The following is an 11,968-nucleotide window of genomic DNA, read 5'->3' on the forward strand; positions in this document are numbered from 1 at the left end:
CTAAACATAAGCACACACGGCTGTCTGGGGCTCATTTGATTCCGTCCAATTTATTACAATAATAAAATACACGCAACATTTCCACACTTTTCGTTACATTTCGAATCCAAACGACCGTAAAATCAAACTTTAGGAAAAAAAAACTTGGAGATGGAAAGTTCGAAAAGACGTGTGTACACAGAGTCGTAAAACATTATGCTGAAAATGATTTTTTTTTTATTTTTTGGCTTTTCTGACTAGACAGTCAGGTTTTAATTCCATGGAATCAAGCATTTCATCATTAAAATACTTTTTACCAAGACGCACACTTCCACCAATCGTAATTAAAACCTACGGAAATGCCATATAACCCGTAGCCATCTGATATTTAAAAAAAAGAAAATCGACGAAGAAGAAGTATAAGCATTTAACTGGTCTCTTAAGTTTTAAATTAAAATTGGCATGCAACAGATGAAAAAACATATAAATATTCGAGTTCCATACAACATTTTTCTCGATTTTTTCTTTTTATACGTTTTCTCATCTCAAAAGTCTTGAGTTATATTTTATATAGTTGTTTACATCATTTCCTGCCCACTATTAATACAGGCGGCATTCATAGAGTCGAGAGAGGATATCTATTTAAAGTGTAAGACACTTATAATATCTGTGCTTCCACCGTAGTTAAAGATTATTTATACCACGGATAATATACTGAATGCCGGTGCGCTCAAAAGTTAAATTAATTGTTTGATCCAATTTTTCACTTCGGCTCAAAGACTACCAACAAGCAATTACATTCTGCCAAAAATTGACTTGGTTTTATTAAGGTGACTGGACACTAGGGTGGTTCAAATTTGCATGAACCATTTTCGGAACTTACTTTTTTAGGGCTCGGAACAGGTCATCCTAAACTGAGTAACCTAAAACCTGATTGAACTCAAACCTGATCTGATAGATTTTGACCTGACCTGATTTGATCTGAACCTGAAAATCGAAAACCTAACCAGACCTGAATTTTATTTTACCTGACCTGACCTGACCTGTTTCATCAATTATTATAACAACATCTTGACAAATGTGTTACTTTGATTACGACAACCTGCATAGGGATGAAAAACACGCGGCAACGAAAACTGATAAGAAATATCCAAATGAAGCAGGTCAATTCAGTTTACTTCAAATTAAATCTGAAACTGGTCAGGTCAGCCCAGTTTAAATTTAAACAAGGTCAGGTCAGGTTTTTGATTTTCAGGTTCAGGTCTGGTAAGATCTAGTAAGCTGTGAGCCTCTATTAAGTCCAGTTAGATCCACAACTACCACTACCTTACACTCCAAATTTTGTTGGCAGAGCAAATTTCCTCGAAAATTTAGGTCTGATTTGGCGAAGCCTGATTTTACAAGCGCATTTTCTTCAACTCTTTTTTTGTCAATTTTCGTTTCTCGTCAAGGGCTTTCAGAATTGCTAGTGGAAACCTATGGAATCACAACAAAGTGTATTTTGGACCACCCTACTGGACACTCGACACTCTAAAAAAATTTCCAATTTTTTTGTTGTCTTGCTTCAAAACAATTTTCAAATTAAAATCATAAACACGGGGGCGGATGAACTGACGGACATACTGTCTAGATACTCAATAAAAAATTCAGGTTTTTTTTCTCTCTCCTCACCACTACAGACCACATGAGATGCGTTGCCAAGTAGCAATTTGTCATACGGATTAAGTGTATTTTTGTTTTGATGGATTAAAATTTATTTCCTGCACCAAGTACGTCTTACACCGTACATTATTGCAGTGTGTGCTGGATAAATTGGTTTGTTTTGAATTTTCTGATAAGTTTAAACTTTTGAGAAATAATAAATAAATGTCGCATTAATTTAGAACGCGCATGCGTAATTGATTTATAGGATTGCACTCGGTTGGGGGGCTTTTAATTCTTCTTTTATTTTTATTTTGCAAATGGTTTTGGGCATATATTGCGGTGTGTCGTATACGTTCACAGAGGCATTGTAGTAGAATTTATTGTGTGTCGTTTTTTTCGGTTGTTGCTCGTCTCTCTCTAACTCAGCTCCTTAATTCCAAGAGATTTATTGAAATGGATATAATGAGAAAAATGTTTAAAACGTCCATCACGCACAAATTGAATTAGTAAAAATAACAACAACGAACATACACTTTTTGCTGGAGGATGGATACACGGGCTTCAAATATAAATCTCGCATTTTTTTCCCTCGTTTAATTTATCGCATCTGAATGGTTTTTTTTTCGTCTTCTCTCTGCTATCGTTGCCCCGAAAAAAAGTGTTATGTTATCCGAATACATCTACCATAATCCGTACTGACATGATTATAAACACCAGAATGGGAACGTAACGGTGTCATTTCACATTAGTCCGATGTAATAAAGTCGTCAGCAAATCAGCAATTTATTTAATAATGTTGTAGGATGGAAGGAATTCTAAGAGCGACACGAAATGACGATGCATGGCGCGGATTAAAAATTAATTAGCAGCCTAATTAGCATCGCACCAGCCATACATTTTAAGAATTTTTTCTTTTTGGTAAACTTTGGTCGTATTTCATTGGATAATTATAGAAGCTCTGTCCTTCCATATGTGTGCTACTAATTCATTTTCAGTTGGTTATAGTTTCTACCATAGCACTGTTCCTAGCACTACATGGAGTAACATTCTAAAACTAGTCAATCAAAGACATTTCTGCTTTTCGATAATTTTGACATTTGACCAGTGTTCAAAACGTCATAGCACATTAATTGAATACGGCTGTTCTTGTCACATGCGCGACAGTAGTAGGAAAACATTCAACTGTCATTTGAGATTTAGCATGAACATAAGAAATATTTGGAGGCTGATGAAGTCACAGTAGGCACTGCGTTTCTTTCGTAAAGATAGATGACTTGTTTTCGTTGCATGAGTTAAAACACACGATACAATCAATCTTAAGCGGTAGCTCTCATCACAAAAGCCTCCAAATTGCATATTTGTCAAAGGAGTGTTCATGCTAGGAGCAGTGTGTTGGCATGGGAAATATCAAAAACATTGAGAGATTACAATTGCATTCCATACAGTGGCTGGTTTTAGAATGTTAGTCACTTAAACATGGAAAATATTAGGAGGCTGATGAGACCATAGAATACATACAAAACAGTCTTAAGCGGAAGCTTTTATCCCTAAATCCTTCAAACTTGATGCTTGGTAATTCAATGATAATGCTAGGGACAGTACTATGTTTCCATCCAACTTTCATGAATTAATTTCTGATTCTCTTGGTAATTTTATCAATGAAATTATTAATCAAAACCCTGAATGAACTCTGTGAGGGGAGTCTGGTAAATAATACAAATTTTGTAACTGCACGCACAGCCCATACATACAAGATTGTAGCAAAAGAATAAAAGCAAAGAAAGAAAGGAAAAGAACGGAACGAAATTTATCAATCGGTGGATGTAACAGTATCAAAAGCATCAGCTGCGTTCAATTACTTCGGCCTCAGCTCCGTTTTTATGAGAATGTTCCCGTTCATATTTCATCTCAAATGAATATCATTCGTGTGCAAGCAAGGCCTTTTTCTCGACATAAATTTATTTATTGTTTTAACAAGCTAACTGTACGATTGCGACACGTTTTTAACTGGAACTGAACACACAATTATTTTCATGGTAAAATATCTTAGTTTCGAGCAAGTCGATCATGTTTCGTTTTGCCATTTTTGTATCATTGCGAATTTCATCGATTCGTGCCCCTTTTAGTTAAAATTTATTTTTTGTGGGAAAGAATTGTCCCTCGATCCCCACTTGAGTTTCTTTCTTTATTTATTTATTCGTACCCCGTACGCTTTACATGGTATACAAATTTTCGACCTAATTCCTATACTTCTTAAGTGCTTCGTATATCACATAATGTCATATCGCATAGAAATTTGATAAATTGTCTTCCAGGTTTCAGCAAGAGAAGAAGAAAAAAATTATTTCTTTAATGGTTTCTCACCATATATCGTCATCCCTTACATTTAACACAAAATTCAAATATTCAAGAGCATACAACTTCATTAGATGACATAAAACATTGTTCGAAAACTTTTTTTTCTTCTTTCTTCATCCATGCCAAATACCGTAAATTTATGACAAACTTAAGTGCTTGTTGTGTTATTTTGTAGAAGATGAGAGGATGATACATTTGGAATTGGTTTATAGTTTATAGCGTCGTGTATGTATACTGATATTACCATGTAAAATATTATGTTATCGAAAACATTGATGGAGAAATAAAAAAAACATTTTCATGATCCTTTCTGGTTCCACTTTCATTATTTAAATCTGACAGAACAAATTATTATTGTTAGCTACAAAAAATAACGAAACTAATTTCTAAAAAAGAATTAGTAATGAGCGTGGGCCACTCTTGTTTATTACGAAAATAAAATAAAAATCTTTTCATAAACATGTTAGGTTGGAGAGGACTTATTAAAGAGACATTTTATTGGACTGACTTATTGTTTTAGCGGAATAAAATAAGCAATGTTATAACAAGCCGTTCAGATACGATAGGGTGAAACTACCAGATACGAGCACCTACTGTATTACGCGCCTTGAAGAACGTAAATAACTGATGGAATATCCTGTGTCCTCAGTTATTTAAGTTCCTTGGGTCTTGACTCTAACAAGCCTTACATTTCCACACATTTAAAACCGGGTTACATTTTTGGAAAAACATTTTCCTAAATTTTTTCAGATTTTTTCGAATTCGTCTACATTTTCCTAGAGTTTTCCAAATTTGACTTAATTTTCCTAAACACTGTTTTTGAGAAAATTTGGAAAAATGTAGGAAAATTCATGAAAATTTGGGAAAATTTAGGAAAATGTTTTTTTTCAAAAAACAGTTACTACCAAAAACTCTTGGTCTAAAAACGTAACTTTTCGGTCTCGTCGTTAAAAATCTACTCAAATTACATGTAAGGAATTCAAACAATAATTTAAACTCACGTGCAGTCGTGCCCTGATTCTATGAAAATTGTGTAACCGGAAAGCCTATCGCGACACGACCATTAAAAATCAGCTACACCTAGGATTTGGATTTGATAGAAAATCTTTTACTTCATTAGTTTTAACAAACAGAACACATTGCTTATTTCTGTCGATAACAAATCGCTAATCGTTTCTAAGGTGTTTTCTTAGTCCTTGCACAATGAACAGAGCATGGGCAAACCTAAAAACACAGAAATTATCTAAGTTACACAAGTCATCTTTGGATTTCAACTTGGATTATCTTGAATGGAGAAGAAAATATCTTGAAATTCTAATTTAAATAAAAAAAATTATTCCAAGCAACTGAAGCTAAAGAATAGAATATTAGAGCCGTCTATTGATGGCTCAATCAATTAGAAGTAACATGAAAATCGTTTAATCACGCACGTTGATTCAATTTCTTACCAACCAAATTCAATTTACAAAACCACAAATTGGAAATTTAATTGGCGATGAACGATATAGCAATGCAACTACATGCCCCCCTCTATTAACATCTGTTAATTGTGTCGTTGCATGATGCTCTACACAATGTTACACTTCGGTACAATCAAATCAATTAATCTTTCTCGTAAAGTCACATCTAATTTTACCGATGACACATTGGGAAATCTCTTGGTTTAAGAAGCTCCGTTATGCATTTCGGTTGCATTTATTATTTCGAAAAAGAAGAAGAAAATATCGTGTCATTAGTGGATGGCATAACGCGCGTAGATCTTCTCTATTTTTGTATCAAAACAAAGATTCTTTCTAATTTATCGTTTTTTGGATCTTTTTCCGAAGCGTAGAGCTCACACGCAGAGATGATATGCACTTAATAATAGCCGGCAGTAGTTTACATGGAGAATGTTTTGGAAATAATGTTTACATTCGAGTTATTGCGTATAAGAGGTTTTCCAGAGTTTTGACTTTTAACACAACCAGTTGTTGAGTGATGTAAACGATTTATGGGAATTTGCTTCCACATGTTCACTCTTAGTGTAGCCATTTAGCGTATTTTAAGACATGTGTAAAAATAATCGATTGTGGAACACCAAGTTCAAAACAGCATTTAGTTGTAAGATTCAATGCATTTTAGACTAACGACACTTTTACCTCTTTTCTTACAGTCATATACTCCAACCGGTTTCGAAAAATACTCAACCCGATGCAAAATCGGTGAATTCTCCGTTGATTTTTCCATTTGGGATACATCAGGAAGCGGCGCTTATGATACAATTCGCCCATTAGCCTATCAAGACGCCAACGTTTTCTTATTATGTTTCAACATTGGCGATCCGGAGTCGTTAGACTTGGCAGTGAATAAGGTAAGTCCTGCCTCACCACCCGTCTCACCGAAGGAACATTTTTACTAAATAAATCTATTTAACATTTTACAGTGGTATCTGGAAATTCGAAATCATTGCGCCAGTGCCCCGGTCATTCTGTGCGGATGCCGAGCTGATGCCCGTAACGATAAAGAAACAATCACATATTTGGCACATGCACACAAAATGCCTGTAACCGCAGAGCAGGCTCTGATGGCATCGAAACATGTGTCGGCGGTTGCGTATGTGGAAACGGCCAGTGCGTATGTGAGCAAAGCCGTGCCTGAAGCGTTTGAATTGGCCGCTCAGGCAGCGTTGGGTCTGCTGAATAGTAAAAAGAATCCGCCGAAAAAGGTGAGGAAATTTTTTTCTTGGTTTGGAAGAAATGGTTTTTGCTTGTGTCCCGCAACTCTGTCTCGGATCTAGCTGCTAATCTCTTAAAAATAGAAAAGAAAAAAAATCTTACATGACGTTCACGTTAAATCTTCGCAATCTTCTCAATTCATCTTAGAGTTGTCCAAAGATCATCCCGTTTTTGCAAACTCTCCCAATTCCCTAACTCAATAGACTCGAGCGTGATGAGCGGATAAACTAAAACGTTCTCGGTCAGCCGAGGAAAATCCTTAAAGAATGCGATGAAAACTAGAAAAGTCAGAAAGTCCTCGAAGTAGACAAAAGTTTTCAAAAAAAAATCCTCAAAAATCTTCAGGTCAACTACAAAAATAAGCAATGAGCTCTGCCGTGTGCTCTCCTATATAGTGAATTTTATGATATGACAAATGAAGTAATAGATTTTCTATCAAACACTAGTCTGTTCAAAAGTCTTTGAACAAAGGAATTAACAGATTTGGTGAACATTTTACGCTTGCCATTTATAATAGGTTATATAGTGATAGAAATACTACAAAATCCACCAAAAACGGCATCGAAAATCTCTTAAAATCATATCAAGATCTCAGAGGGTTTTCTTTTTTAAAATTCTTCGTCAACGAAATTTGCAAATATCTGTCCCTCACTTAGCGTACAATCCTGTTATTTGAATGTTTGTTTATCTGATGTATGTTGTACCAATCAAATATTCGTAGCGTGACATCAAACTAAAATTAATATAATTTTTCCATTTTTCCACAGAAAAAATTCGGTGGCAGCCAGAGTCCACTACCAAATAAGCCACACATCAAAAACGAAATTAAAGGCAAAGCGAAAAATTGCTGCATAATGTGATATGACGATTACAACAATTTTCTCGAATTTTTGTTCCGTTCCAACTGTGAATCCAGAGAATCTGGTGTAAAGAATACGTAAATCGTTTCGTTCCAATTTTACTGCCAACGAAACCAAACGACCATCTACACCAATGGAATGATCTTTCGTTCAACACAATAATTCAATCGACATTTAAGCGAAAAGCGATAAAACAAGAAGCGAGAAAATCCTAAAAATTTATTTTTAACAATAAGATGTGCAACTGAAGAACATTTTTGATCGTTTTCGTGACGACATAATGCACATAAATTGTTGTTACAAACATAAATTCAACTAGTCATTATAGAGAATGCAATGCTGCAATATAATAAACATGAAACTATGAAAAAGAGCATAAATTTTCGTTTTTAAAGTGATTCTGTGATGTTAGACCAATTTAGGGTAACTAAAAATAATAATAATAAAAAATCAAAGAAGTGAAACATTAGGGTGGCACGTTTGTTGTAAAAATAAATTCTGCCGTTAAAACCGTACGGATCAAAGAAAATATTTCAAAATAAAACGAAAATTGAAATGGAAATCTTTGAAAGGGAATGGCTAAATGAAGATTCATTTAAGATTATATACGACGATGGGTTTCGACGATATTTCCGTAAAACATATTAATATGCAAACACTCCAACCTAATGATAATTTTAATATAAAAATCTAATATTAAGTCAAGAGCTAAGAACTAAAATTTCTTCCATTATACAACCCATTATAATAGACACCCAAAGTGACAAAATATTTTTTGATAAAAATTAGAATCCAAACTGTTAATTGTTTCAAATTCTACGAGTTCTACAAAGAGAAATACTTTCCTTTTATTTGATCGAAAATAATAATTTATATTTCAACGGACACCTCTTTGTGTCGATGAAGAAACCAATAGCCGGCCTTAAATGATGAAATAAAATTTTCGATGTTAGAGAGAGCATTTTCGATGTAAGAAATATTTTACCGCATTGATATATGGACCTGTTAAAGATACAAAAGTGAAAAATAATGAAGAAATTATTGAAGAAGTTATACTAGCATTATGGAGACAATGTAAATATTAATTATTAAAGTTGATTATATCATAGAGTTTAGAGTGAAATAGAAAAGTTATTTTAAAAATAAATAAAAAAAAGTTTTTTCATTGGATTGACCTTTCTGCTGTACTGTTGTAGGGAGAATCTACAACGTATAATATGTAGCTGTTTGGAGAACTTACTTCGCTCGCCTCCCGAACATTGCATTATTGCTATCATCAGACATGCGAAATTAACATCGCGAAATATGGGGCTAAAAACGAGAGAATCTGCAGGGTTAGCGAGCTAAGAGTTGTCTTTTTAAAGGCTTTTCAATTCTATCAACAACTATTTGCTGTTAATCTTCAGCATTCTATTTTAGCTTTAGCGTAAGACAGCATACAATTTTAATGGGAACCAATAGACAAACAGCTAATTCGGTAGATTTTCGGTAAGTTTTAGTAAGTTTGATTCTTGAATTTACCAATCAAAGGAATATCTCTGTGTCAATAATCGACGTCGGCGAACTTTGGCTACATGCCAAAGTCAGGTTTTCACTTTTTTTATTTTCTTTTTATTTTATTATTATATCTTGGACTATAGCACACATCCAGGTGCAAAAAATACGAATCACAACACAAAACGAAGAGAAAAAGGAAATTGAGAATTTTTGTGGACCGGTTTCTTTCGCGTCCTGCGAAATCGATCACCCCTACTATTTATGGGTAACTCCAGCTAATTTGAGACTTTTCGAAATAATTTCACCAAATGAGAACCGATTTCAGTAAACGTTTTTTTCCTTGAAAGCTGTTGATCAGACGCATCGTTTAAGCCCCATATTAGGTCGGTGGCCAAAAGTCTTATGCTTGTTTTTAGCAAATTTTTTATTTCACGAAACTTGAACCGATTTCACTAAACTTTTTTGTTGCTGAAAGCTATTGACAAGACGCGTAGTTTGATACCAATATGAGGTCATTGGAATAACGTCTCGGGGAGATATGACCAAAAATGGTTTGTTTGTATTCGACTTTCCAAGATATTCTCAATAAATCTCAAATGATTTCTGTAAACTTGTTTCCCTGTAGAAACGAACGCTACAATTCCACAATTGCAAAAAATGACACGAAATAAAATGTTTAGAAGACGTTTGATTCATTCTGCTTTAAAGTAAGGTAAAATCACTTCGACGCAAGCGTTGTCGAAATTACATTTTTTCAAATAAAAACTGAAGATCGGTGTCATTCGAAAGCTACAGCATATGACTTCACGAGAAAAATAACTTTGAGTCAAGGTTAGTTGGGGGAGTAAAGTAGGTGAAATCAGCTTCCCAGTCATCCTGGGTGTCATCCTAAGTGTCATCCTCGAATTTTAACTCGTCGAGGCTATCTCGAAAAAATTTGTAACCATTTTTTTAAACGGTTTTGAGCCAAAGCAACCTATTCTGTGGGGCAACAACCAATTTCGAAAAAAAAAATTCTGGCTATTAATGACCACAGAAAATTATCATTTTTATAGACCCACAAATTTTGGGCTTTGGACCTCATATTGGGCTTAAATTGCGCGTCTTGAGTCAAGACTCTTGACCATAGCTTTCAGGTAAAAAAAATACCGAAATCAGTTTTTATTTGGTGAAAATATTTCGAAAACTCACAAACGTGTAACGCAACTAACCGCCGACTTTTTTAATCGCAGAAGTCACACTTCGCAGGCTAAAAATTTCATTTTTTGTTGGCATGAAAGCACTGGGTCTCCTGAGCATTAGAAAATTTATTTTGTTACTGCAAAACATAGCCAACACAGCTCACTTTATGCCTCAGAAATGGCGAAATTTGTAACACAACTAACCCTATACGTCTTTACACGGGTAATATAGTAACACGCTCACGCCGTAACTGAATAAAATTTATTTTTGTGCAAGATTTTCATTTCGGTGACGTTACTTTTATCGGTCAATACGCCCAGAATTTATACATAATTAACCGATTCACGATACAAAGGTATTCAAATGATACGACCAATCAGGTTGTTGCCAAATTGCATCGGCTAGCATGTAAAGTTATGTCTTGAGCTGATAATTTTAGAGACATCCGCATAAAGTGTCGTTTTATTATAGTCGAATTAAGTTAGTCCAGACATCTTGTCATTTTTTTGAACACAACAAATATGTAAGTAAGCATAACACACATAATTACCGAATTCGGTACTTCACTTATTTTAAATATTTTCATCAGGTTACAAGAGCATCTTCTACTTCAATTGTTGTATAATATAAGTTTACTACCACATTACCCAAAGTTAATTGCTTATTGTTTGCCGTCTTTGTAGTTAACAGATGAAACATCAGCAGTTTCAGGTATTTCGCTCTTACGCGAGGTATTACGGTTCGGTCTTACGGTTCGGTCTTAAGCCTAGATCAATTTATGTTTACTATTGGACGTAAGTCATGTGTACAGAAACCGAATTGGTAGTGTCGGTAGTGTAATGTGACGGTATTATAGCCAAATTGAAAAATAAATTTTCGTAGGCGTGTCTTAGAAGCTCAAAATTTGAAGTCCAGGTTTCAGGTAAATTCAGGTCAGGTCAAAATTGATCAGTTTCAGATCAAAACAGGTATTTTCAGTTTGGGTTGAGGTCCGAGCACTAAATCGGTAGGTTGTTTCTTCGAGGTTCTTTTATCTACCGTTCCGCAAAGTGTTTGATAAGAAATTATTTACTCTAAATCGATCTACGTCATACAAAATGACAAACTGGAACGATTCTTTTGTCATTTCTATTGTTTGAAGATGGAGCAATGAAGCACATTATAAGATAAATTTCACAGTAAAAGTCAATACAAGGTATGTACTACAGACAGACTCATCGCCTTTTCGTTAATGTTGTTGTCGGTACGGGTGACTGGTAATTTCTGATTAATATCGGTACCAGGTACTTTTTAAGATCGGATTAGTCATAGCCAGTAAATAAATTCAAATCGCAGCCGATCTCTGCTTCCACGTAAACCCCTACCTGAATCTGATAGATCTAATAGCTGGTCGGCAAACACAAATGCCTTAATGAACAAACAAAACACAAGCTTCACAGTGATACGTACATAGCACACACAGGCATCATTCTAGCAAGTGCACTGTGTGTAGCAGACTTATGAATTGTTTACTACAAAGTTCCACTAAGTTTGCCACATACATTCACATATTCATTATTCAAAAATAACGACTTAGTAAAACAACTAAAACGTCTAATAGAATGTTTGTTATGGGATTAATAATCATAAAGATTCGATTGACTATAAACATTCAGTGTAATTCGATCTGTCGTATCGAGTACAACAAAATCGATTAAGAGGAAACTTTTTGGCAAAAAAGTTGACATTCATTTC

At 34.6% G+C, this 11,968-nt stretch overlaps 1 protein-coding gene across 1 annotated transcript in view; it reads left to right on the forward strand.

The window, feature by feature from the left end:
- Nucleotides 1-8,413, forward strand: part of LOC119071031 (ras-like GTP-binding protein rhoA) — a 41,345-nt gene extending 32,932 nt beyond the window's left edge. Inside the window, exons 3-5 of the mRNA XM_037175626.1 lie at nucleotides 6,134-6,331; nucleotides 6,404-6,685; nucleotides 7,463-8,413. Of these exons, the coding sequence (XP_037031521.1) occupies nucleotides 6,134-6,331; nucleotides 6,404-6,685; nucleotides 7,463-7,555 (573 nt within the window). The 3' untranslated portion in view covers nucleotides 7,556-8,413. The remainder of the gene's footprint in view (nucleotides 1-6,133; nucleotides 6,332-6,403; nucleotides 6,686-7,462) is intronic.
- Nucleotides 8,414-11,968: the final 3,555 nt, after the last annotated feature.

This window comes from Bradysia coprophila (genome assembly GCF_014529535.1).
Source record: "Bradysia coprophila strain Holo2 chromosome IV unlocalized genomic scaffold, BU_Bcop_v1 contig_106, whole genome shotgun sequence".
Classification (NCBI taxonomy): domain Eukaryota; kingdom Metazoa; phylum Arthropoda; class Insecta; order Diptera; family Sciaridae; genus Bradysia; species Bradysia coprophila.